The sequence below is a fragment of the Armigeres subalbatus genome, chromosome 1 (assembly GCF_024139115.2).
Source record: "Armigeres subalbatus isolate Guangzhou_Male chromosome 1, GZ_Asu_2, whole genome shotgun sequence".
Lineage (NCBI taxonomy): Eukaryota > Metazoa > Arthropoda > Insecta > Diptera > Culicidae > Armigeres > Armigeres subalbatus.
In genome coordinates this window covers 292,946,549-292,974,127 of record NC_085139.1, presented here as the reverse complement: position 1 = coordinate 292,974,127, position 27,579 = coordinate 292,946,549, and the positions used below count along the sequence as shown (strand labels likewise).

Genomic DNA, 27,579 nt, shown 5'->3' with positions numbered 1-27,579 from the left:
GCACTTGGCTCAGATAGGCTCAGATCATATCTGGTTGAACGCCAAATGTCGGTCAGTATTGGAAACAATTCGTCCGACTGTTTCTCGAACCTTTCTGGAGTTCCACAAGGTAGCACCCTTGGACCATTGCTATTCTCGCTTTTTATAAACGATGTAACCCTTATACTGCCACGTGGAGGTATGCTGCTGTTGTTTGCCGATGACCTTAAAATGTATGTAATTGTCACTGACTGCTATGAGCAACAGAACCTTCTCGAAATCTTCCATGACTGGTGTACTCGGAATATGATGGTTCTGAGCATTCAGAAGTGCTGTGTCATAAGTTTCCGACGAACGACTAATTTCATCCAGTTTGACTACAGTATTGCTGGTTCTCAACTTCAACGGGTTGATCATGTTAAAGACCTAGGAGTTGTTTTGGATGAAAAGCTTACCTATAGCCGCTACTTCTCAAATACCATCGATAGAGCCAATCGCCAGCTTGGGTTCATGTTTAAAATCTCCAATGAGTTCCAAGATCCGTTGTGTTTCAAAGCACTGTACTGCTCTCTGGTACGCTCAATACTAGAGTTTGCATCTATTGTTTTGAATCCCTACCAGGCTGTATGGGACCGGTTCGAAGCTGTCCAAAGAAGATTCGTCAGATATGCCTTGCGCCACTTTCCATGGAATGACCCGTTGAACTTGCCTGCTAACGCTGATCGCTGTCGTCTACTCGGGTTGGATACTCTAGCCAAGCGGAGGAATGTGGCTCAGTGTGTCTTCATTGCCAAGCTTTTATCATCTGAATACGATTACGAATACTGAATACGAATATCTACGCTAGTGGTTCGTCATCGGCTGTTATCAACTTCTGTGATCAAGTGTCGGAGTTCAACCGAACTGATGGTAGCGAGAGTGGATTTGAACATTATCGGCAGATTAACAAATCCGTAGCTAGTGTTGTCCAGGTCACCGACTAGAACGGGTAAGCTACCGAGTGTGGAAATAAATTTCAATTGTTTAGAGTTAAGTTCAATATGTTAGTCTAAGAATAAACCGTGTAATAAATGTCCTGTTTGTCCACGAATATATGTAGTTTGAAACAGTTAAAACGTGTTTAGCGTATCAAAAAAGGACCAAATAAGACGAGCTACAAGCTAAAGGGAGCGCTTGTTTCCATAATTGGAAGGAGATGTTCGGTTGGCTGTATGAAGCAGGAGCTTTTTGAACAATCGGGGGACATGAAACAAGAACAATGCTCGAGGACCTGTAATAGGGTGGCTCAAAAAACACTTTTTCAAAATTTTTGATGGGCCGCCCTTTTATTCGGTTCTATTTGATGCCCTGATGCTCTGGACAAAATTTCAGCCAAATCGGTCAACGTTTGGGCGGTGCTAAACTCGTTGGAAGTTTATATGGAAAAATGAATGCAGAAACATCCAAAAACAGTGATTTGCAGTTGGCCGACACAATTTACGATCAAGAACAACGATACTCATTCAGTTCTTGTAGAATTAAATACAGAATGTTATGCTGAAAACCGCGAGAAGATTAGAGTTTATTAGGCAAATATATTAGAATTTTACTGGAGTGTTGTAGGGGTGAATTTATTTCTTTTCAAAGGTAAAAGAAACGAAATTTGCTCAAACCCCACTTCAGAGAAATGCTAATAACTTAGCCGGGCAAACTCTAATTTTCTCGCGGTTTTCTGCATAACATTCTGTATTTAATTCTACAAGAACTGAATAAGTATCGTTGTTTTCGATCGTAAATTGTGCCGGCTAACTGCAAATCACTGTTTTTGGATGTTTCTGCATACATTTTTCCATATAAACTTCCAACAAGTTTAGCACCGCCCTAACGTTGACCGATTTGGCTGAAATTTTGTACAGAGCATCAGGGCATCAAATAGAACCGAATAAAAGGGCGGCCCATCAAAAAAATTGAAAAAAGTTTTTCCCATACTAATTTGAGCCACCCTAACCTGCAAGCATTCGGAGTATTCGAGAGACGGGTGCTTTGGGCCATCTTTGGCGGTGTGCAAGAATAGGGAGTGTGGCGGCGAAGAATGAACCACGAGCTCGCCCAGCTCTACGGCGAGCCCAGTATCCAGTGTTAGCAGTGTATAAGAGGGGGCAATATTTTTACCCGGCGTCACTACGCTGTTCTGCAGTAGAGAAAAGAGTAAACAATTTCATTCCCGTGTATACTGCGTTCTATAAAGTAGTCGGTACGAGTTGCGCTTTATTTCCACGTTATCGCGAGTTCCCCGGGTTAATTCCGTCCGCTTTCGGTGTTGACCTGTCCACTTCGCTACCTGCTGGGTGTCTGCCAGTTAATCCCACAGGCAGCGCCGTGGCGTGTGGTTGGTAGGGTTGGCCCCCGCCAAGGGCGCCAGGCCTTAGGGGGGCGCCAAAATCCAGAATTCCGCTATGGGAAATGAAGACAAATTAATCACAAATTCACTGGTTCAACGTGATACAAATTCAACCTTTGATCAAACGATTCTATCGGGAACTACATCCATAATCAATTGTTTGACGTATTTCCGGAAGGCCCTGTTCCGTCAATAACTGATACAGGTATCAGAACGTCGGGGGCATGCTCCCCTAATTTAGGAATGTCTTTTTCATCATTTACTTGATGGAATAAGAAGTAAAAAATAGGAAGGCACAGGAAATGCAAATGGAAAAGAGGATGGAGCAAGCTTTTGGGGAAGGAGCCCTAGATGGGGACTTCAATATGCCAAAAGCGAACCACAGAGTAGACTGTAAAAAGCGTAAATCAAATCCATATAGCCCATATAGTTTTTGTTCGGGACTAAAAAATCTAAACCGTCAACTAATAATAGATATACGAAAGTACTGATAAGGAATTTGTGTGAATTTGAGGTAAATTATCTTATTTTATGCAGACAAACTATGCGATCGCATTTGATCCAGTAATCTATATAAACTGGAAAAGCGTCTAACAGGGAAGAGTATTTGAATTGACATGCATGCTGAATGTGAGAATCTGCATCGAGGGATTTCGGTTACGATGAAAACTGAATTTCTTCGAAGTTTAATTCTAGGAACTTTTTTAAAATGGGCGTAATTGATATATAACCTCGATTTTTGGAACGCGCCTGTGCAGTTCATTCAAACTATTTCGGTAAATTTGTTTCTCCAATAGAAAGAATAGAATCCTATCTTTCTGGTAGGAACGCCAGTTGTACGAAATAACCTTAATTAAGAGAATATTATCCGTTTCATATTTCAAGGTCATATACAGTTAGGCCTATTTAAAAAAAAGTTCCTAGATTCATTGGTTCAACCAAAACAACCAGTGCCGCCAAACTATGGACCAATCGCTATTCTCACAGTCTACCAATTCACTCCAAAGTTGAAGTTCATTCAAAGATCAGTAGTTCTTTCAAACCACCGACTGAGCCACTCTGGAGTTGAATTTTTCGTCATCAAATGGGTTTATGGGGACTCCGAAGGTCATTTAATCCACTCCTTAGTAAGGTTCTTTTTAATGTAACTAGTGGCTAGTGATATGACTAGTGACTAATGGCGATCGCACCGACTGGCACACTTGAGAGTTATTTCATTGACCTAATTGAATCATATTTTTTTCTGTCGTGAATCCACGCACTACGGATTTAGTATTATTTTTACTTGCATCGGTAGGTATACTGAATCTTTCAGAAAATCGTTGAACTTCAGGAGATTTCTAGAAATGTTCTGGATTTTTTACAACCCTTACGATCTCGAAGAGCTCTTTGATCGCCTAGCAACTGCCGGTCAGACCATGGAAACATCGCTCAAGATTGCGATGATTTACCGCAGTCTCCCTGAATCGTATGGCGGCCTGATAACAGCATTGGAGAGCCTACCCGATGCTGATCAGACGTTGGAACTTGTCAAGCAAAAGTTGCTCGACGAACATCAGCGCCGTGTGGAGCGATCAGGAGGCGTTTTGGAGAAAGCCATGAAGACACGGAGTAAGGAGAAAATCTGCTACTACTGCCGGAAGCCAAGGCACTTCCAGCGTGATTGTCGTCTGCTGAAATCGCAGCAGAAGAGCGATACCGAACATAAAGTGAAGCCTTCCGGAAGCAAGGCAAAGAAAGCAGTGGAGAAAGATGTACCGATTTGTTTCGCTGCTGAAGACAGCCGGCGTAGAGGCTGCTGGTACGTGGACAGCGGATGTTCTAATCATATAACTAGCGACAAGAATTTCTTCGACAAGCTGGACGAAAGTGTGAAAATCAAAGTGGTTCTCGCTGACGGTGGCAGCTGGTGTCGGTGAAGGTTCGGTAAAGTGCGTCGACGGTGAAGGAAAAGTAGTGGATATTCTTTTCAAAGAAGTACTTTTCATTCCGGCCTTAGAAGGCGGACTGCTAGCAGTGCGAAAGCTAACCCAGAAGGGGTTAAGAGTGAACTTTGAATCGTCGCGGTGCAGTGTTGTTAATGAAGAGAGAAAAGTGATTGCTACGGCAGAGCTGTGTGGCAATTTGTTCATTCTGAAAATGGCTGAGGACGCGCGGCTGAGTAAAGAGACTCGGCATCTGGCGAACTGCCAGCATACGTGGCATCGCCGAACCGGGACCCAGTAGTGCTGGAAGGCATTCAGAAGGAGAATCTCTGTGAAGGTTTCAGTATGTACGATTGCGGGATCAGGCATGTATGCGAGTATTGCCTAGCAGGTAAATTATCTAGAACTTCTTTTCCTAAGTGCTGCTCGCATATTGGACGTGGTCCATACGGACGTTTGCGGTCCGATGAAGAACGTCACGCCGGTAGGGTACATGTACTTGATGACCCTCATTGACGACTACAGTCGTTACACTGTGGTCTGCCTGCTCAGACAAAAATCCGACACAGCGGGTTGTATCAGACGTTATGTGGCGCACGTAAAAACGCGATTTGGTCGTGCGCCCGGTGCAATACGTTCAGATGGTGGGGGCGAATATGCTAATAATGAGCTGAAGGAGTTTTATGAGCGATAGGGCATTCAGGCTCAATTTTGAACCGCGTATTCCCCACAACAAAATGGCGTGGCGGAACGTAAGAACCGATCCCTTCAGGAGATGGCAACGTGCATGTTGTTGGACGCAGGGCTTCCCAAGAAGTACTGGGGTGAGGCGACCGCGAGGTGCCTCCAGAACAGGTTACCGTTGTCGCGATCAGTCGAGTCGACGCCGTTTGAGAAGTGGTTCGGCCGAAAGCCTTCGTTGAAGAATCTGTGAGTATTCCGGAGTCCGGCGTACGTCCATGTACCGGTACCCGACGTAAAGTAAAGCAAGCTTGACTGTAAAGCTCGAAAGTTATTGTTTGTTGGCTATTGCGATGACAAGAAGGCGTTTCGTTTCCTGAACCCGGCCGATGATGAAATCACGATCAGCCGGGATGCCAGATTCATCGAGCTGATGCGGAATGAAACCTGGTCGCTAATGGAACTTCCAGCCGGCCGTGTTCCCATTGGGTGTAAGTGGATTTATAAGAAAAAGGAAGACAGTTCCGGCAATGTTTCGCGATGCAAAGCTCGCCTTGTAGCTCAGGACCTTTCGCAGCGTTATGGTGTCGACTACGACGCCGTGTTCGCCCCGGTTGCAAGCCAAGCAACGTTGCGGATTTTGTTGACAGTAGCTGGACACAAGAAGATGGCGGTACGACACCTAGACGTCAAGTCAGCGTATCTTCACGGAAAGCTACAAGACGAAATTTATATGCAGCAGCCGAAGGGGTTCGTGATGCAAGGAAAAGAGAAGCTCGTGTGCCGTTTGAAGCGGAGCCGAATCTGGAACGCTACGATTAGTGAGTTGCTGAAAGGTTTAGGCTTCGATCAGTCCCAATCGGATCCTTATTTATACGGCAAACGCTTCCCAGGAGGAGGTTTCGTCTACTTGATGTTGCATGTCGATGATATGATTGTTGACGGCATGACTGAAGAGGAAATTGATGCTGTTGAATGCGAGCTGCGGAAGTAAATAACCCTGTCCACGTTAGGAGAGATTGGCCATTTTCTGGGCATCCGGATTTCGAAGGACAAGAACGGTTTCTACTGTCTGGATCAACAAAATTACATCAAGAAAGTAGCGTCGCGATTTGGCCTCGAACACGCCAAAGGTTCGAGCGTGCCAATCGACGTTGGTTATTACAGAAACCGTGAGGGAAGTAAGGAGTTGCCAGACAATGAGCGATATCGGAGTCTTGCCGGTGCACTTCTCTACGTTGCGATCAATACCCGCCCTGACGTTGCAGCAAGTGTGTCGCTATTGTGCAGGAGGATCAGCCAGCCAATAGAGGTAGATTGAAGCGAATCGAAAAGTGTGGTGAAGTATCTCGTGAAGACTAGCAGTAGCAAGCTGCGGCTGTGTGCAGTACGCGGCAAACCGCTGCGCTTGAGAGGATACTGTGATGCTGACTGGAGCGGAGACACGGCGGATCGCAAGTCTAATACTGGATACCTGTTCTTACTTGGTGAAGCGACAATCAGTTGGGCAAGTCGTAAGCAGTCTAGTGTGTCGCTTTCCAGCATGGAAGCGGAATATGTCGCAGTGTCAGAAGCGTGCAAAGAACTTGTGTGGTTGCGTCGAATTTTGGACGAGATAGGAGCAGAGCAGTGCGATCCCGCCGTATTGTTTGAAGATAATAGAAGTTGTATAGAGTTTGTTGAGATCGAGCGCATTTCGCGCAGGTCGAAGCATATCGACACTCGTATGTTCTACACGAAGGATATGTGCGAGAAAGGTGTGGTGGAGTAACAGTTCTGCCCTTCATGACGGCCGACATTCTCACGAAGCCATTGGGACCTGTGAAGCAGAGGATATTTGCGGATAACAAATAACTAAAAAATAATTTCTGTCGATCTGACCCTTATAGACTCGGAATCTACTGAACACATCGGTTTAAAAATTTGTATACAGGGTTTTTCAGGACATAAATTTCTTCATAACTCGAGAACTAATCAAGCAAATGTAACCAAATTTGGCATGTGTAGATTTTGGAAATGTTTCCATGGTGCTTCGAGACTCCTCTCCCATCTGGAAGTTCGATTTATCAACCGGCCAATAAATAAATTGAAAATACAAAAAAATCAGCAATTGGACGAGACGAAGTTTGTCGGGTCTGCTAGTAAAGAAAAACTGTAGATCTCATGTCCTGAATTCAAGGACAGTTTGGATGACCCAGAATAGCTCTAAAACTATTTTACGATATTCATTGGCCTCCCAGAAGGTGTAACGGAGTACTGAAAAAAAATCCTGAGGCTGTCGATCTCAAGTCCCGATCTCAAAGATATTTTGGATGACCCAGAATATCTCAAAACTATCTTACAATATCTGTTGAACTCCTAGTATGAATAATGGATATAGTTGAATGCACATTGAAGCTTTGAGATCTGGAAAACGATTTTTTGCAGCGCAGATCTCAAGTCCCGAACTCAAGGACAGTTTGGATGACCCAGAATATCCCAAAACTATTTTACGATGTCTGTAGACATCCCAGGTGATATAATGGATACAACTAAATGCATAATAAAGCTTGGAATACTGAAAAAGCTGATGTAGATCTCTAATCCCGAACTCAATAATAGTTTGGATAACCCAGCATATCCCAGAGCTACCTTACGGTGTTTTTCTCACCTTTTATAAGATGTAATTAATACTATTGAATACTTAAATAAACTTTAACTAACGAATAAAAGCTTTTTAGCAGCTGTAGACATCAAGTTCTTAAATCATGGATAGTTTGGATGGCCTAGGACGTCCAAGGAAGATTGAAAATAGTTTATTGTCTATCACGGTAACTCTACGGATACGTTTAAATAAAAATCTTATTTTGAAACCGTACAATCCGCTATCAAAATACCTAATGTTTTCTTTTTCCTAACTTTACCGTGTTCATGACGTTCTAGGTTGTCGTAAGGCCTTGGTCGCCCATATCTGATATTGTTACCTGATAGGGGAGATAATTTTAAGCAATTTTGCTGAAGATACAAAGGGTTAAGGAATTAAAAAAAATGTTTCAATGCAGAGCAATATTAAAGCAAATATCCTGCTATGCTACACATGTGCCAGATGGTGTGATCCCTTTTGTTTATTTCATTTTTAAAGTCAATAGTGTACATATATTATTTATATTTCTGGCAGGTTTACACATCTTCTACATAAAAAAATCGAATAAATCAATGCATTAATTTTTCTCGTCTTTTTCTCATACTTCATCTCCCAATAGATTAATCACGTTCGTCTCCTGCTACTCGGTGAAATCCGGCCACGTGCAGCAGCATAACACCCTTGAGAATGGTCTGCTGATTGCAGCCAACGTTTCCATCGGCCATCTGCGGAAGCACAAATATTTCTATTATATTCCACGGTAATTAAACCTCGCCAGGTGGAAAATAATGCATTTCTACGATTTCTTTGCGCTTCTGTTTTCCGTTCCAGAATCAATAATGCACCGCACAACCGCAAACAACGCAACTCTTCCACGTACTCCAAGACTGACTTTGACGTCGACAAACGCGAAACCGGTCGACCTTTGCCCCTTGAGCTCCGTCGTCTTCGTCACATCCCCATAGAACGCAAATCGCAGGAGCAACAACCTCCTCCTCCTCCACCACAAGTGCAGCACTCTCAAGAGCAAAAATTCCAACGCTACTACATCTACAACACGGCCCCCCGAAGACGCAACTTCCCTTCGTCGGCACAGATCGATGGCTTCATGGCCGATAAGAATCAACTCTTCAAAACTGGAACACGACCTTCGGCGCGACTGTCATCCAATGGATCGTCGTCTGACGACCGCTACGACGACGCCATGCTGCGAAAGGTCAAGAAGCGCTCCGCTGCCGACGACATGCTCAGCAAAAACATTACGCTTATTTTGGAGAATCTTTTGAAGAGTTACGAAAACTCGCAGATGCCTACTCACGGTCAAGGTAATACACAATTCGTAATAAAGCAGTAACAATCAATAATTATTTGTGAGTTTTAGGGATTCCAACGATTGTTAAAACTAATATTCTCATCCGAAGTATGGGGCCGATGTCAGAACTGGAGATGGTAAGCGTAATCAAAGCAAACGACATTTTCTTTAATTTGAAAGTTCTGTTTTTTAACCCCAGGACTACTCGATGGACTGCTACTTCCGTCAATATTGGCGCGACAAACGACTCAGCTTTCACGGCCCCATCAAGAGCCTATCGTTGAGCATCAAAATGCTGGAACGCATCTGGCGTCCCGATACCTACTTCTACAATGGAAAGCACTCGCACGTTCACACAATAACCGTTCCGAACAAGCTGCTCCGACTGAGCCAAGACGGTGAAATACTGTACTCCATGCGTCTGACCATCAAAGCGTCCTGTCTGATGCAGCTGCGCAGCTTTCCCATGGATCGACAGTCCTGTCCGCTGGTTCTCGGCAGCTACGCTTACTCCCGTCAGCAGCTAATTTACCAGTGGCAAAACGACGAATCGGTCAATTTTGTACCAGGAATGACCCTGTCGCAGTTCGACCTGATGAGTTTCCACCAGAAGAATTACACCTTCGCCCGGCGAGAAGGCGAGTTTTCCGTGCTGCACGTGTCGTTCAATCTGCAACGACACACCGGATACTTCCTGATTCAGGTGTACGTTCCGTGTATTCTGATTGTGGTGCTGTCGTGGGTGTCGTTCTGGATCCACCGTGAGGCGACCAGCGATCGAGTGGGATTAGGCATTACGACCGTGCTGACCCTGTCGACGATCAGCTTGGACTCAAGGACGGATCTACCCAAGGTGCGGTACGCCACTGCGCTGGATTGGTTCCTGTTGATGAGTTTCTTTTACTGCATTGCCACGTTACTGGAGTTCGCCGGTGTGCATTATTTTACGAAGGTAAGTGTAGGATATTCGGATGATGAAACAGGATATTTATGTTACTCGGATAGGAATTTCACTTCACACAGCCTGTCACAAACCACCCACTCGCTCTCGATGTCGGAAACTAACTGCCTCCTCATCATCTCTATCAGTGCCTACTTTGATCTGTCCCAGTCAACACAAAATCGTATATGATGCAATATAAGATGCTAAAGTGGAGGCGATATACGTACATGTTGTATGGGGAAGTACCTATATCGCCTCCAGTTTAGCATCTTATATGGCATCATATACGATCTTGTGTTGACTGGGGTGATACTATTAGGGCAAGACCCTACAGTAAGTGCGATCACGATGGAATTCATAAATGGACAATTTTGCACTCACCTCCAGTGATGGGAAATGTCAAAAAAATGTCATGGGGTTGCTATTACTAATTTGCTAATAACTTTTTTCAAAAGTTATGTACAATTCGGATTTTTTTATGAACATGTAATGCTCAAAGGATCCTACAAGTTTGCCAAACAGGTCATTGTTCTAAATACACAGTATGAGGCACGATAACGAATTTAAAAAAATGTCACGGAATGTCATGACATTAATGTCATTTGACACTAATTCGGCTCTCACGGCGCCAATTTCAGTTTTAGAGCAATGACCTGTTAGAAAAAGTTTTAGTATCCTTTGAAGGCTTTATATTCATATAAAACATACGATTGTAAATTACTTGTGAAAAAAGTTATTAACAAATTAGTCCCATGACATCGATATGACATTTCCCGTCACTGCACCTCACGTTTTTTGATGGCACAGATCAGAAGTGCTTCTCCACACAATAAGTGAAGCGACAGGAATCCGTTTTGTCGTTTGCCCAGTTCGTTTCTCAATCAACATACCTCAAGTAACGGTACATTTTCTTTTATATTGTGTTCTTCGTTCGGATACGAGTCGAACTAGCTGAAGAAGTTCACAGCCGCCGAAAGATCCCACCAAGACGTAACAATGATATACGTCAATCTCCCGATCAACTATCTATCAGAAAGGTGTTCGGCTTTCTACTCCACAAGTCCGTTTTGTGCAACTTCTGCGTCGGGACATCCAGGTGGGATTTTAGTTCAGCAATTCAAATTTAAAAAGGGTCGCAGTAACCCATCGAAATAATGTCATTGGCTAAAGTGACCAGACGTCCCGCGATTCGCGTATTTTGGTTATTTATCCAGCGCTGAAAAGTGTCTTGCGAAATGTCCCGCGTTTCACTTATTTCAAGATTATGTTCCGCGAAATAAAAAAAAATATTGAAAAAATAGCAGCCATTTAGTGAACTTAATAGATTTTGCAAATTTATTATATTGATTAATGGTTATGCGTTTTGTAAGTCTATATTTTGGATTGCAAGCAGAGACGCTGAAATTAAAAGACACGGCTGACTCTTACAACTCAAGCTTCCCATAAACTCCTCGCCGAGTGGAAAATGAGCAAGGAGTCAGAGTTTCTTTGAGGAGCAGATATTAGCATCAAAACTCATATCATCAAACCCGAATTTGTGCGTCACAAAACACGAGCAAATTTGTCGTTCATCTTTATCCTATCGTGCGTGTTTCACTCTCACTCCCACTCAAAACAGCCACATACAAAGCATCGCTCCGGAGGCTTAAGGTCACTCCTCACGGAATCCAAGTTTCAAAGTGTTCGCGTTTTCGGGGCACACTACTCGATACGGAGGCGTCGCACAACTGTAATTTTTGTTGATTTAGCTTTGCCGCGTCGCAGCTTGCGTGAAATAATAAAAATGACAGTTGTGCGTTGCTTCCGTATCGAGTGGTGTGCCCCCGAAAACGCGAGCACTTTGAAACTTAGATTCCGTGAGGAGTGACCTTAATGGGTGCTCTTTCACCCGACGACACTGCAGGTATGGCAGACATACAGACATGCAGACATGACAGATATACAGACATCATACAGATTACAGACATTATACAGACTTTTGATTGAACTTTCAGACTTTTGCAGGCATTTATCGTTTTCGAAAACTTTGGGCTTTCAAGCAGAATCCTGTTGGTCCTTCGCACTGAACCATTTCGGGCTTTCAATCGAAATCTCTTTGGGTTTTCGAACAGAATCTTTTTGGGATTCCAAATGGAATCCTTCTTTGATTACTTTCGGAAGCCCAAAAATATTCTATTCTATATTCCATTTCCGTTCGTAAGCCTTAAAGACGTCCGTTTCGTTCTTTTGGATTTGCGCACGGAATTATGTGAGCGAACGTAATCCTTCTAGGTTTAAGTTCCTTAATGAAGTGTTTTTAGGGTTTCAAAACGAATTCTTTTGGGCTTTCGAACGGATTACTTTTAGACTTTCGAAAAGAATACTTTTCACTTCCGGTTGGACCCTTCTGGGCTTCTGAACGGAATCCTTTTCTGCTTCTGGACAGAGGGTAACGAACAGAATTCTTTTGAAATTCCAAACAGAATCCTTCTGGGATTCCGTACGCAATCCTGGGACTTATGAGGAAAGTCCTGAAGGGATTTTGTTCGAAGAGCGAGAGGAATCGGTTCGAAACCCCAGAAGCCGTCAGCCACCCCAAATAATAAGTTTCGTTTAGTAGACCAAAAGATCTCCGCTCTTAAACCCAAAAGAAGTTCGTTCCGTTCTTTGGGTTTCCGAACTTCTGAGCGAAATATTTTTGGGTTGCCGAACGGATTTCTTTTGGGGCCTTGAGTCAAAATTTCACAAATTTCTGCCATCGACCAACCCATTGCAGGTTTAGATTTTCTCGACCCCACTTAGTCCGATAGCGATTCAAGCCCCGATCAATCAACTCCAGAATTGGATTTTCTAGACCCAACATGATCCGATGGCGATTTCGGCCATCAACCAACCCACTGCAGGATTGGATTTTCTTGACCCAAATTGGTCCGATGGTGATTCCGGCCGCCGACCAATCCACTCCAGATTTGGATTGGATTTGGATTGGATTTGGATTGGATTTGGATTGGATTTGGATTGGATTTGGATTGGATTTGGATTGGATTGGATTTGGATTGGATTTGGATTGGATTTGGTTTGGATTTGGATTGGGGTTGGATTTGGATTGGATTGGATTGGTTGGATTGGTTTGGATTGGTTGGATTGGTTTGGTTGGTTTGGATTGGTTTGGATTGGTTTGGTTTGGATTGGTTTGGTTGGTTTGGTTTGGATTGGATTGGTTTGGATTGGTTTGGATTGGTTTGGATTGGTTTGGATTGTTTTGGATTGGTTTGGATTGGTTTGGTTGGTTTGGATTGGTTTGGTTGGTTTGGATTGGTTTGGATTGGTTTGGTTGGTTTGGTTGGTTTGGATTGGTTTGGATTGGTTTGGATTGGTTTGGTTGGTTTGGATTGGTTTGGATTGGTTTGGATTGGTTTGGTTGGTTTGGATTGGTTTGGTTGGTTTGGATTGGTTTGGTTTGGATTGGTTTGGTTGGATTTGGTTTGGTTTGGATTGGTTTGGATTGGTTTGGATTGGTTTGGATTGGTTTGGTTGTTTTGGATTGGTTTGGATTGGTTTGGATTGGTTTGGATTGGTTTGGTTGGTTTGGATTGGTTTGGATTGGTTTGAATTGGATTTGGTTGGTTTGGATTGGATTTGGTTGGTTTGGTTGGTTTGGTTGGTTTGGGATTGGTTTGGTTGGATTTGGTTGGTTTGGATTGGTTTGGATTGGTTTGGATTGGTTGGATTGGTTTGGATTGGTTTGGATTGTTTTGGTTGGTTTGGATTGGTTTGGATTGGTTTGGATTGGTTGGATTGGTTTGGATTGGTTTGGATTGGTTTGGATTGGTTTGGATTGGTTTGGATTGGTTTGGATTGGTTTGGATTGGTTTGGATTGGTTTGGATTGGTTTGGATTGGTTTGGATTGGTTTGGGTTGGTTTGGTTGGTTTGGATTGGTTTGGATTGGTTGGATTGGTTTGGGATTGGTTTGGATTGGTTTGGATTGGATTTGGATTGGTTTGGTTGGTTTGGATTGGTTTGGTTTGGTTTGGATTGGTTTGGATTGGATTTGGATTGGATTTGGATTGGTTTGGATTGGTTTGGATTGGTTTGGATTGGTTTGGATTGGTTTGGATTGGTTTGGATTGGTTGGTTGGTTTGGTTGGTTTGGTTTGGATTGGTTTGGATTGGTTTGGATTGGTTTGGATTGGTTTGGTTGGTTTGGTTGGTTTGGTGGTTGGATTGGTTTGGTTGGTTTGGATTGGTTTGGTTGGTTTGGATTGGTTTGGATTGGTTTGGTTGGTTTGGTTGGTTTGGATTGGTTTGGTTGGTTTGGTTGGTTTGGATTGGTTTGGTTGGTTTGGATTGGTTTGGATTGGTTGGTTTGGATTGGTTTGGTTGGTTTGGATTGGTTTGGATTGGTTTGGTTGGTTTGGATTGGATTTGGTTGGTTTGGTTGGTTTGGGTTGGTTTGGATTGGTTTGGATTGGTTTGGTTGGTTTGGTTTGGTTGGTTTGGATTGGTTTGGATTGGTTTGGTTGGTTTGGGATTGGTTTGGATTGGTTTGGATTGGTTTGGATTGGTTTGGATTGGTTTGGATTGGTTTGGTTGGTTTGGATTGGTTTGGATTGGTTTGGATTGGTTTGGATTGGTTTGGATTGGTTTGGATTGGTTTGGATTGGTTTGGTTGGTTTGGATTGGTTTGGATTGGTTTGGTTGGTTTGGTTGGTTTGGATTGGTTTGGTTGGTTTGGATTGGTTTGGTTGGTTTGGGTTGGTTTGGATTGGTTTGGATTGGTTTGGATTGGTTTGGATTGGTTTGGTTGGTTTGGTTGGTTTGGATTGGTTTGGATTGGTTTGGATTGGTTTGGTTGGTTTGGATTGGTTTGGATTGGTTTGGATTGGTTTGGATTGGTTTGGATTGGTTTGGATTGGTTTGGTTGGTTTGGTTGGTTTGGATTGGTTTGGATTGGTTTGGATTGGTTTGGATTGGTTTGGTTGGTTTGGATTGGTTTGGTTGGTTTGGATTGGTTTGGGTTGGTTTGGATTGGTTTGGATTGGTTTGGGATTGGTTTGGATTGGTTTGGATTGGTTTGGATTGGTTTGGGATTGGTTTGGATTGGTTTGGTTGGATTTGGATTGGTTTGGATTGGTTTGGTTGGTTTGGATTGGTTTGGATTGGTTTGGATTGGTTTGGGTTGGTTTGGATTGGTTTGGATTGGTTTGGATTGGTTTGGATTGGTTTGGATTGGTTGGATTGGTTGGTTTGGATTGGTTGGTTGGATTGGTTTGGTTGGTTTGGATTGGTTTGGATTGGTTTGGATTGGTTTGGATTGGTTTGGTTGGTTTGGTTGGTTTGGTTGGTTTGGATTGGTTTGGATTGGTTTGGTTGGTTTGGTTGGTTTGGATTGGTTTGGATTGGTTTGGATTGGTTTGGATTGGTTTGGATTGGTTTGGGATTGGTTTGGATTGGTTTGGATTGGTTTGGATTGGTTTGGATTGGTTTGGTTGGTTTGGATTGGTTTGGTTGGGTTTGGATTGGTTTGGATTGGTTTGGTTGGTTTGGATTGGTTTGGTTGGTTTGGATTGGTTTGGATTGGATTTGGTTGGTTTGGATTGGTTTGGATTGGTTTGGATTGGTTTGGATTGGTTTGGATTGGTTTGGTTGGTTTGGATTGGTTTGGATTGGTTTGGATTGGTTTGGATTGGTTTGGATTGGTTTGGATTGGTTGGATTGGTTTGGTTGGTTTGGTTGGTTTGGATTGGTTTGGTTGGTTTGGTTGGTTTGGATTGGTTTGGATTGGTTTGGATTGGTTTGGATTGGTTTGGTTGGTTTGGATTGGTTTGGATTGGTTTGGTTGGATTTGGATTGGTTTGGATTGGTTTGGTTTGGATTGGTTGGGTTGGATTGGTTTGGTTGGTTTGGATTGGTTTGGATTGGTTTGGATTGGTTTGGGATTGGTTTGGATTGGTTGGATTGGTTTGGTTGGTTTGGATTGGTTTGGATTGGTTTGGTTGGTTTGGATTGGATTGGTTTGGTTGGTTTGGTTGGTTTGGATTGGTTTGGTTGGATTTGGATTGGTTTGGATTGGTTTGGATTGGTTGGTTTGGATTGGTTTGGTTGGTTTGGTTGGTTTGGATTGGTTTGGTTGGTTTGGATTGGTTTGGATTGGTTTGGATTGGTTTGGATTGGTTTGGATTGGTTGGATTGGTTTGGATTGGTTTGGATTGGTTTGGTTGGTTTGGTTGGTTTGGATTGGTTTGGATTGGTTTGGATTGGTTTGGATTGGTTTGGTTTGGTTGGTTTGGATTGGTTTGGATTGGTTTGGATTTGGTTTGGATTGGTTTGGTTGGTTTGGTTGGTTTGGGATTGGTTTGGTTTGGATTGGATTGGTTTGGTTGGATTTGGATTGGTTTGGATTGGTTTGGTTGGTTTGGATTGGTTTGGATTGGTTTGGTTGGTTTGGATTGGTTTGGATTGGTTTGGTTGGATTGGGTTTGGTTGGTTGGATTTGGTTGGTTTGGATTGGATTTGGATTGGTTTGGATTGGTTTGGATTGGTTTGGTTGGTTTGGATTGGTTTGGATTGGTTTGGTTGGTTTGGATTGGTTTGGATTGGTTTGGATTGGTTTGGATTGGTTTGGTTGGTTTGGTTGGATTTGGATTGGTTTGGTTGGTTTGGTTTGGTTGGTTTGGATTGGTTGGATTGGTTTGGATTGGTTTGGATTGGTTTGGATTGGTTTGGATTGGTTTGGATTGGTTTGGATTGGTTTGGATTGGTTTGGATTGGTTTGGATTGGTTTGGATTGGTTTGGTTGGTTTGGATTGGTTTGGATTGGTTTGGATTGGTTTGGATTGGTTTGGATTGGTTGGATTGGTTTGGGTTGGTTTGGATTGGTTTGGATTGGTTTGGATTGGTTTGGATTGGTTTGGTTGGTTTGGATTGGTTTGGATTGGTTTGGTTTGGATTGGTTTGGTTGGTTTGGATTGGTTTGGATTGGTTTGGATTGGTTTGGATTGGTTTGGATTGGTTTGGATTGGTTTGGTTGGTTTGGTTGGTTTGGATTGGTTTGGATTGGTTTGGATTGGATTTGGTTGGTTTGGATTGGTTTGGATTGGTTTGGTTGGTTTGGATTGGTTTGGATTGGTTTGGATTGGATTGGGATTGGATTGGGATTGGTTTGGATTGGTTTGGATTGGATTTGGATTGGTTTGGATTGGTTGGATTGGTTTGGTTGGTTTGGATTGGTTGGATTGGTTTGGATTGGTTTGGATTGGTTTGGTTGGTTTGGATTGGTTTGGATTGGTTTGGTTGGTTTGGATTGGTTTGGATTGGTTTGGATTGGTTTGGATTGGTTTGGATTGGTTGGGATTGGTTGGGATTGGTTTGGATTGGTTTGGATTGGTTTGGTTGGTTTGGATTGGTTTGGATTGGTTTGGTTGGTTTGGATTGGTTTGGATTGGTTTGGTTGGTTTGGATTGGTTTGGATTGGTTTGGATTGGTTTGGATTGGTTTGGATTGGTTTGGTTGGTTTGGATTGGTTTGGATTGGTTTGGTTGGTTTGGATTGGTTTGGTTTGGTTGGATTCGGATTGGTTGGATTGGTTTGGATTGGTTTGGATTGGTTTGGTTGGTTTGGATTGGTTTGGGATTGGTTTGGATTGGTTTGGATTGTTTGGTTTGGATTGGTTGGTTTGAATTGGTTTGGTTGGATTGGTTTGGATTGGTTTGGTTGGTTTGGATTGGATTTGGATTGGTTTGGTTGGTTTGGTTGGTTTGGATTGGTTTGGTTGGTTTGGATTGGTTTGGATTGGTTTGGATTGGTTTGGTTGGTTTGGATTGGTTTGGATTGGTTTGGATTGGTTTGGATTGGTTTGGATTGGTTTGGATTGGTTGGGGATTGGTTTGGATTGGTTTGGATTGGTTTGGATTGGTTTGGATTGGTTTGGTTGGTTTGGATTGGTTTGGATTGGTTTGGTTGGTTTGGTTGGTTTGGATTTGGTTTGGATTGGTTTGGATTGGTTTGGGTTGGTTTGGATTGGTTTGGATTGGTTTGGATTGGTTTGGATTGGTTTGGATTGGTTTGGATTGGTTTGGATTGGTTTGGATTGGTTTGGATTGGTTTGGATTGGTTTGGATTGGTTGGGATTGGTTGGGATTGGTTTGGATTGGTTTGGTTGGTTTGGTTGGTTGGGTTGGTTTGGATTGGTTGGATTGGTTTGGATTGGTTTGGATTGGTTTGGATTGGTTTGGTTGGTTTGGATTGGTTTGGATTGGTTTGGATTGGTTTGGGTTGGTTTGGATTGGTTTGGATTGGTTTGGATTGGTTTGGTTGGTTTGGATTGGTTTGGATTGGTTTGGTTGGTTTGGATTGGTTGGGATTGGTTGGGATTGGTTTGGTTGGTTTGGTTGGTTTGGATTGGTTTGGATTGGTTTGGATTGGTTTGGATTGGTTTGGATTGGTTTGGTTGGTTTGGATTGGTTTGGATTGGTTTGGATTGGTTTGGTTTGGTTTGGGATTGGTTTGGATTGGTTTGGATTGGTTTGGTTGGTTTGGTTGGTTTGGTTGGATTGGATTTAGATTGGATTTGGAATGGATTTGGATTGGATTTGGAATGGATTTGGATTTGCTAACCAAATCACAAAAACCATACCCTCATTTGATTCGCATTTATTTCCCTTACAGGTCGGCAGCGGCGAGATCCCCCTGGACGAAGACGAATGGGAAGACATCGACAACGTGGTGGAGATCGGGTTGAACATCGTCGCTGGCAGTACCGGCGGCGGGGGCGGCGGCATGATTCGATCGCGAACGGCCTCAATCCACGACTCGCCACAGCGGCTGATGGCGGCGCGAAGACGCAGCTCGTTGATCTGTCCCATTTACAACGATCCGCAACACATGTTTAAGGCGACGACATCGCATCTGTCCACCATGGAACGCACGACGCAAACCGAACCGCCGAAGGAACCCCGCTGGAAGCAGCTGTGGTTGTGCTTTCTGGGGGACGATCAGTTCCGTCGGAGGCGGCAGCGGGAAGCCACCGGAAGGGGTGAGTATTACGAAGGCAGGAGTTCGGACGGGATGTGGGTAAGAATGATAAGAACTTTTATTAATTTAGGTGGTGCCAGTCGTCACGTAAACAGTGTATCGCTGATCGATCAGGCCGCCAGGGTGCTCTTTCCGGCGTCGTTCACCTTTTTCAACGTGCTCTACTGGTTGTGCTATTACACCTACCAGGCGGACTTCACCTGGGCTCCCCTGAAGGAGGTTTGAACTGGTTGATGGTTTCAAAAATATAAAATAAACTGTTATAGTCATAGTCTAGATATTGGTAAAAACATTTTACGAGTTAATGAAAGTCTGACTTTAAAGTTAGCCAATTTTAGAAACAATCAAAGCCCATCGAATAAGAATAACCCATAGTATAGCTAGCCTTAATTGTGGTGCCGTCATCGGAGCTTGCAGGTCATTGCAACACGTCTGTTCTTCGGCAAAGTTACGTCGGAAGGATTTCTTTCCAAATCAACACGAATCCTGGAGATCCTAGTCAAGTTCTGATTTAATTCCTTAAAACCGTTCTCAGATTTTACGTTATATTAAATAAATAAAGCACAAATACACAAACGATTGTTGCATGCTGTGGTAGTAGCAATATAATAAAATAGTGGTCGTCGACTCGTCTTGTTTCTTGCTTCTAATGGCCTCTTCTCAAAATGGTTCTTCGAAAGCCTTCGCAGTTGAATATCCTTGCGCTAGTTAAAAGTGTATCGTTGTATAACTGTTTCTGTTTTTTTTTGTTTCAGCACTAGAAATTCTACTCGGTTAGAAGAGTTGGGTGAGTGTTGTAAAAAGTCGGTAAATTATCCCAGAAAATCATAAAGGCCTCGTTTCACAATAATGTTACTGGTTCATGAGTAGATTGTGGTACGATAGAGCATACCTCGTAGTACTGTTCGATGATGTTTAATGAGGGTTTGTTAACAATCGGGAAGATTATTAAGTAGTTCTGTGCGCGACGTCTCCAGATGATTTTTCTCTTAGAGGGTTATCACAAGTTTAAAATATCTACCGCTTTCGCATCAAGTGATGAATGAGTTGATTATTTGGAAACCTTGCGATATTCCAGTTGAATCTGATTATTTTTCTTAATTGCATGAGTTATCTCCATAGCTTACTAAATATCCACACACATTGCTGGTCAAAGATCTAATATCGAAACAAATATCTTAGAAAAGCACGCAAATTTCTTTGATACTAATATATCTCTGTATAATTCCTAGAACTTTCACTGGTGATGTATGTAATCAGTTGGTTATCGGCTGGTAAAAAATATGGCTTGATGAAACTGTTGTGTTGTGTGTTACAACCACGTGCTCTTGCGTCCTCGAGTAATGTGTCTGATCCAGATTGGATATGGAACTAATGTACTAAACAAAATGGATTCGCGGTTCTAGTGGTGGGCAACTGGAATCATGGTTTCGCCAGCGGTCAGAGCCTGCAGGGGCAGCGGGGCGTCCACCGTTAGGACACCGTCCTTGCTCAGGGAGGACTTGATCAGTTCCGGGTTGCAGCCCTTCGGAAGCAGGAACTCGCGGTTGTACTCCCTGTAGACGGACTTGGACTCGGACTTTTCCTCGTGCTTGGCGTGGACCTACGGATGCGAAGTTGGATTAGCGTGATTTACAAATGATGGGATGTAGAAGTCGAACTTACCAGCAGCTTGTTGTCCACTGTCTTGACTACAATTTCCTCCGGGGCGTACTGGCTAACATCGAAGCGGAGTTTCAGCACCTTGTTATCACCATCCTCCTGGAAAGGAAATACGACAGTGTTTAGAATGGCACATTAATGTGGTGGTCAGAAAAAAAAAAACATTTTTTTATGATCAGAATTTTCAGACAAGTCATTTGAATAAAAATTCTAATGGAATAAGAGCCAGTGCAACTCTCATGGTGTTTGTATAGACAGGTTAGATATTATTAATTCAGTACGAATCCGAATTATAGCCGCTAACGAAGTTGGATTTTTCTCACAATCCATACGTAAAACCTAACTTCGGAAATGGTGCGCTGTTTTCACTTGGTGATGGGCTATACAGCGGTGCAGTTTAACGGTTTAACGTATGGATTGTGAGAAAAATCCAACTTCGTTAGCGGCTATAATTCGAATTTCTACTGAATTGATAATTAAAACAAAAGAGTCAAAAGTCAACAGAAAATTTCGTTTTTTTTAATTCCGTACGTTGTGGTTATTGCTGATGCACTTGTTTATCACCGGGTTCTATTATGGGAGACGCTGTGGCCAAATCGAAAGCGTACATCGGAAGAGGTTGCTACCGACGATGGAAATACTAAGCTTCTCACAAGCAACAAGTTCTTCTCGCTGTAAGATGGAGGTGCCCGAAATTCGTTGGAAATTAGAAAGAAGAGGAAAAAGCAAGAGCCTTTCTGTCAAGGAAAAAACAGAGCAGAAGAAGGTGTGCTCTCCCATTTTTGTTCTTTTGGCTAGTAAGATTAACCGAGTGGCCCAAGTGCAAATCGGTGCACAGAGGCGTTACCTAATATATGAACCGTCGCCGGCTCGACTGTTTCATGAATGCTTGATGTGAGCAGATGGAGGCAGCGGACCCAAGTGTGCGCTACGAAGGCCTACCCGAAGCGTGTGGGATCCGGCGAAATCCACTAGAAGGTTTTCACCAGAAATTGTCCAATCCGGCTGACAACAACGTTAGTCGTGAAATACGAAGGCGCATCATCTGTGGAAGTCGGGCCTACTACGGGCTCCAGATGAAACTGCGGTCGAAAAAGATTCGCCACCGCACCAAATGTGTCATGTACAAGACGCTTATAAGACCGGTTGTCCTCTACGGACATGAAACATGGACAATGCTCGAGGAGGACTTGCAAGCACTCGGAGTATTCGAGAGACGGGTGCTTAGGACCATCTTTGGCGGTGTGCAAGATGACGGTGTGTGGCGGCGAAGAATGAACCACGAGCTCGCCCAACTCTACGGCGAACCCAGTATCCAGAAGGTAGCTAAAGCCGGAAGGGTACGATGGGCAGGACATGTTGCAAGAATGCCGGACAGCAACCCTGCAAAGATGGTGTTCGCTTCCGATCCGGCAGGTACAAGACGGCGTGGAGCGCAGCGAGCGAGATGGGCAGACCAGGTGCAGAACGACTTGGCGAGCGTGGGGCGTATCCGAGGATGGAGAGATGCGGCCTCGAACCGTGTATTGTGGCGTCAAATTGTTGATTCAGTGTTATCTGTTTAGATGTTAACTAAATAAATGAAATGAGGTGGGTGCTACCTGCAAAGTACCCGTTCTCGGAACCTATTGGCCGTATCAAAGCTCGGGTAGGTGAGTGCTAGGCACGCGTGACGTGCCGGGTGCTCCACGCCCAAACGATGCACAGGAGGTGCACAGAGTGGAAAAAAATGGGAAATGGGGGTATTTCAACCCCCACTAGGAGAGTGACTGAATGTCAAGAGAGTGGTGCACAAGTGGTGCAAGCGATTGGGACTGAATGTATCAGCGAGCACACAAGTCAGACTCGCATGGTACGTATGGTCAGAGTGGCTGCTTAGGCAGTAGTGTGATCCGGCTGTCAGGGACGGAATGAGTGAAGTCTCGCTAGGCCTGGCAGGAGTGTCGGGGAGCAGATACCTCTGCGGCACCTCAAAAGTAGGGGACACGAAAGTCTCGCTATGACTGTCAGGAGGTTCGGGGGGGGTGATGCCTCTGCGGCACCTCAGAAATAGGAGACATGAAAGGGTCTGCCTCGTAACTGAGGTAGGAGCGGCATAGGAGCCACCAACCTAGGGTCGCCTCCGGCTTGGTAGACAAGTGGTGCCATTCTGTTGCAGGACGGGGTGAGCACCATACTGAGTGAGGACTGTCTATGTTGTGAGATGGCGGCATGGGGTACCCCCTGCAGGGTACCTATCGTTCCCCTTGCAGTCATTCAAGCGGCATAGGCAGGTGAGTGTTGGGGCACATGTGGTGCCAGTATGTCTTGTGCAAATGTGTTGCATGGGGAGTGTCGAAGAGTTGAGGCGCATACGTGCACTTGTGTACGTCATGGAGGGGGCGCAATGCCCAATAGTCATCCCCCGAAGTATTGCTTAATTGCGGGCCGGGGGAATGACTGGAGAGAAGGGGTTGGTTTTAGTGGGTTGGGAGTGGTGATCCCATCCCCACACTACCTGGGTTCGCCTCCCCAGGTGTCTGGTTGCAGATTTCCATTACCTTCGTTAAAAAAAAGACTCCAGAAAGGGGAGGAGTGGCCATCACCTTACGGGCCAACGTCACCTGCTGCCGAGTTGTAAACTGCAGTTTATCGAATCCGTTAGAATGGAAGTGGCTAGTTCAACCTGGTCGACGATCGACACCTTCATGATCAACATAGTCGTCAACATCTCCAAGCCGGTCTTCTACCAGAAGCTTAGTTTGGTGGTGGCCGAAGTTGGGACTCGGTGAATCGGCACCAGCATTCCCGGCAAAATTATCACCGAGTCGGCTGGGGTCGGTTGCAAAGGTGCGTGAACGGCAACAAGACTACCAGCAACATCCGGCTCGACAGATATGCAACACCTTAACCATTGATACACTCGCCTAAAATATGATTCGCCTTCTAAATGTCACGCGAAAGCAGTACGAGCGTACTGAGCTGCCGGAGCTTAAGACACGTTGTAGTTGCATGACAAAAATAATCAAGACCAAAATGATGGACATCAGATATAGTGAATTTTCCATCAAAATTAGCGTTTTTCCAGACTGTGTCAAGCCGTCTTGGAAATGAATCAGCGTAATGATACCCAAGCTTCGGCCCGTTTTACCTTCGAGCTGATAGGCTAGTGGCCGGTAAGCCCCTCGTCATCTTATCATGCCACACGTGGTGGGAGTGCAGCAGCTTACGCTTTGGAGGTGAGGGCCGGAGGGATCATCCTCGCTTACAGAAAGTCCAGAATCCGATGGTTTCTTCCTCACAAGCGAGCCATGGGACGTCATCCAGCAAAGCCAACCTAATATTCGCCATATCCGAACCCATTTTGGACATCATTGAACACCGTTGATGAAATCGTATCCGGCTCGGACAGGCTAACGCCAAGGTGGAAGAAGAACACCGATACCCTCCTCCACAAGAAAATATCCGTGGCGGGCTCATTTGCTAGTGGCTGGCAAGCATAATATAACAGTCAATATTCTCTATTATAGAGCAAAAGATAAAGCAGGAAGATCCATTAATTACGTAACGTAAAAATTGCTCGCTTCAGTGGCGTAGCCACGGGGGTGGTTTTGGACATAAATCCCCCCCCCCCTCCTAGAGACAAAATTTTTAGAAGAATTTTTTTTTCGAACAAGTTGTTGTTTGAATACAAATGCGTTCGAAATGTTTTTAAGCGAATGGCGTTAACCGTTTTCAGATGTTGACCCTACAAATTGGTTGCTTGAAAGCAAAGAGCAAGACTTTATCTGGACTTTACTAAGGTGGCGCAGATCAGCGCAATGTGCCTCTATAGACTGTTCCAGAAATTATAAACAAACTTGAGTTTTAAACTATTTCGAACTTTTATAAAAAAAAATTAAGTTTTCGGCTACGTAAAGTTTATTATCTTGTCTACTTACGACTTGATAGAGTTTTTAATTGAAAGCAAGCATAGTTGTGCTTTAGTAAGTGTCGTATTTCACTTCAATAAATTTGGTTCAGCGGATTTATTTTCCACGTTTTCTATTCACTGCAATCGCTCATAGAATCAATCACATTTCAGCTTCTGTTTATTATTATTTTTCGTCCCGGCAGTTCTTCCGGTCGGAACTGCGTTTCATCTTTGCGTTTGATCGTAATGTTTTGGAACGCTATAACGCTGTGTAACTATTGGTGTAACGCTTTACCTCGTATGCGTCTAAAACAACATTTGCACTGAGGAAATTATTTTCCAAAATGATACTCAATTTTGATTTCTTTTATTTACAAAATTTTAAGCATTAAAATTCAACTAATTTGTTTTATTTCAAATATACGTGTAGTAAGATCAACGTAAATTAAATTCTTGCTAATATCGCCTCACATCCTACAACTTGTATTTTTGTTTATTAGACAAGTCTTGTTTGCAACAAGTGTATGCTGTTTATGTTGGTTGTCATATTCGTTTGCGTTTAGACCTTTCTACTTAACGGCAATAACTTATACGCATCAGTGTTTATCTTATCAAATATAAAACATATAAGCATAGCAAGCTGTTCCATTTGGAAAGGTCTATTGCTCAGTCAGTGCAATATTTTTTCAACCCGCTACTAGTTACTACATCCTTTCTCCTCTCTACTCTCAAATGAATAATCGATTCGTTTGTTTTGTTTTTTTTAATATATTTATTATTTACTAGTCGACCCGGCAGACGTTGTCCTGCGTAGTAGGTGAAAATGCCCATGTAAAAGTTCCATACGAATCCTAATTTTAGTTTTTCACGATTTGCACAACCTTACGCGTAATTTTTGCACGAGGAAATCCCATATAAACCCGTCGGAAACGGTAACGAACATATCTGCTGAAGAAATTAAGAAAATCCATCCAGCCGTTTTCGAGTTATGCGGATACGAACACAGACCATTTCATTTTTATATATAAGAAGATTTATCATTTAGGGATGAAATCAATAGACGTTAAGTGTGCTGATACATTAGGGATAGAATTTCCATGGCTGTTTCGAAAAGAAGGGCAGTGATTTGAACATCGAGAAAACCATTCGAACTTCTTAATGAAAAACATGATACATGAATTGGTCAAACCGCAAAGGTCGTTGAATCATTGCTCAGTTGCGTAGCGATCGGCACTGTTCATTAGAAGATCGAAGTTTCTCAGGCGAGCTTGAAGTTCCAGATGATGAAGGACTGTCGTTCGAAGAACTTGGAAAATTCGAATGTTGGAGCGAACTTCCATCCTCATCTTTAGTCGGGCAACCTTTTGATGTTCCCTGTTCACTGGCCAAGTCAGTTACTTGATGGTATGGTGGCGCAATTTTGATGTCCTGGATGTTTCTTGTATATTGAACACCTGTTGAGCTCATAATTACTACTTTGGCTCCATCTCTGGAAACTACTCTGTATCGTTCATTGGAAAAGGTAGGATCGATTTTACTTTTCTTCTTCTGTGCTAGCAAAACAACGTCTCCCGTGACGATGTTCGACTCCCTGGCACCACGTACAGTATCAGCATACTTCTTGCTGGCAAGTTTATACTCCGCATCTCTTTCACGAATATCGATAATATCGGTAGTGTTGCGGTTGTCCATGTTCCACAAACCCGGAAATATTCCCCTATATTTCCAACCAGTCATCAATTCAAACGGTGTCACATTGAGTCTTGAATGAGGAATGATCGTGTTGTGGCGATGAACATAATCCTGTAAGGCTGTGCGCCAATTTGTATTCTCGAGTTTTGAGGCCGCTAGTGCTTTAATGATCCCTTGATTTTGTCTCTCGACCGCACCGTTTGACTGTGGACTGAGAGGGATTGCTTTGCGAACCGACACGCCTTTTTCTTCCCAAAAACTTTTGAACGCCAGGCTTTGAAAGGGAGGCCCATTATCGCTTTGGATTACTAAAGGTAATCCCCACGTCTGGAACACTTTGCATAGAGCTGAATTAGTATTTTCTGCATCCATCGCTTTCATTTCGATAACTGCTAGATACCGCGAGAAAGTATCAATGGCAATTAAAAATTCGCCGGTACCAAACTGGGAAACTGTGAGAAAATCAATTTGAATGATTTCCCATGGACCTTCGGGTAGTACTCTAGGTTTTAGTGGCAATGGAGGATTCCGTCTCGACAGTAGTGTACATATTTCACAGTTTTTGACAAACATTGTAATCTCTTTGGACATTTTGGCCACCAGAAAATTTTCGCATTATGCGTTTTGTTGCCATTTCGCCCACGTGACCACTATGGGCCGATGTTATGGCCTTCAAGCGCAAAGTTTTCGGAAGCACAATAAGTTCATTTTTAAAAACTAGAGCCCCATGACAAAATAGGAACTTACGTTGTGCTTCAAATGACCTTAATTCTTGAGGCCATTCTTCTGAAATTATCGCTTCACGTACTGATCCCATCTCAACATCGTCTTCGGATATGACTTCGATATCGGCCCATGTTATATCCATGCGCTCTGTATCTAAGGCGTATAGGAAATGCTTGTCGTCATCAGAGTCAAATGGTTCTGCTGTTTGTGTCTTGGATACTAGACGAGAAAGCACATCTGCCACGTTTTCATCCCCTGGCACACGTTTGATTACATAATCGTATGGTTGTAACCGGAGTGCCCAGCTTTCGGCGCGTGATACTGCTCTTTTTCCCAATCGATGGTTTACATTGAATATAAACTGGTTCGCCTCTGCATCCGTCCAGACTGTGAAAGATCTTGCAAGTAAATAGCATCTGAATCTTTCTACACCCCATACCACAGCCAAGGCTTCCTTCTGTGTCTGGGGGTACCGTTGCTCGGAAGCAGAAAGAACTTTTGATGCGCAAGCTATAATCCGTGGTTTGTCCGTTTCGTCAAACTGAGCGAGCACCGCTCCAAGTCCGAATGGTGAGGCATCTACAAACAGTTCAATGCGGTGTTTTGGATTATAGTATCCCAGCGTCTTAATCGAACTCAACGCATGCATCTTCAAGTATTCAAACTCAGCTTCTTCCTCTGCAGTCCAGTAGAAAACGTCTGAATTGGCAAGTGTACGAAGACGTTCCGTTTTGGTAGCCCTATGAATGA

At 43.6% G+C, this 27,579-nt stretch overlaps 2 protein-coding genes across 7 annotated transcripts in view; one reads left to right on the top strand and one right to left on the bottom strand.

Annotated features, from left to right (window-relative positions):
- LOC134207731 (gamma-aminobutyric acid receptor subunit alpha-6) overlaps positions 1 to 19,484 on the top strand; it is a 642,164-nt gene extending 622,680 nt beyond the window's left edge. Inside the window, exons 3-8 of one of the 3 annotated variants that reach the window (XM_062683579.1) lie at positions 8,208 to 8,348; positions 8,420 to 8,913; positions 8,970 to 9,037; positions 9,100 to 9,852; positions 18,492 to 18,858; positions 18,928 to 19,484. In XM_062683579.1, the coding sequence (XP_062539563.1) occupies positions 8,208 to 8,348; positions 8,420 to 8,913; positions 8,970 to 9,037; positions 9,100 to 9,852; positions 18,492 to 18,858; positions 18,928 to 19,082 (1,978 nt within the window). In that variant the 3' untranslated portion in view covers positions 19,083 to 19,484. The remainder of the gene's footprint in view (positions 1 to 8,207; positions 8,349 to 8,419; positions 8,914 to 8,969; positions 9,038 to 9,099; positions 9,853 to 18,491; positions 18,859 to 18,927) is intronic. The other 2 variants (XM_062683581.1, XM_062683580.1) reach the window with 2 other exon arrangements.
- The window catches only part of LOC134207732 (heat shock protein beta-1), a 68,059-nt gene continuing 59,830 nt past the window's right edge, over positions 19,351 to 27,579 (bottom strand). For all 4 annotated transcript variants that reach the window (XM_062683582.1, XM_062683585.1, XM_062683584.1 and 1 more), the window contains 2 exons: positions 20,523 to 20,618; positions 19,351 to 20,460 (listed from right to left, as the gene is read on the bottom strand). In XM_062683582.1, coding sequence (XP_062539566.1) covers positions 20,260 to 20,460; positions 20,523 to 20,618 — 297 coding nt within the window. In that variant the 3' untranslated portion in view covers positions 19,351 to 20,259. The remainder of the gene's footprint in view (positions 20,461 to 20,522; positions 20,619 to 27,579) is intronic.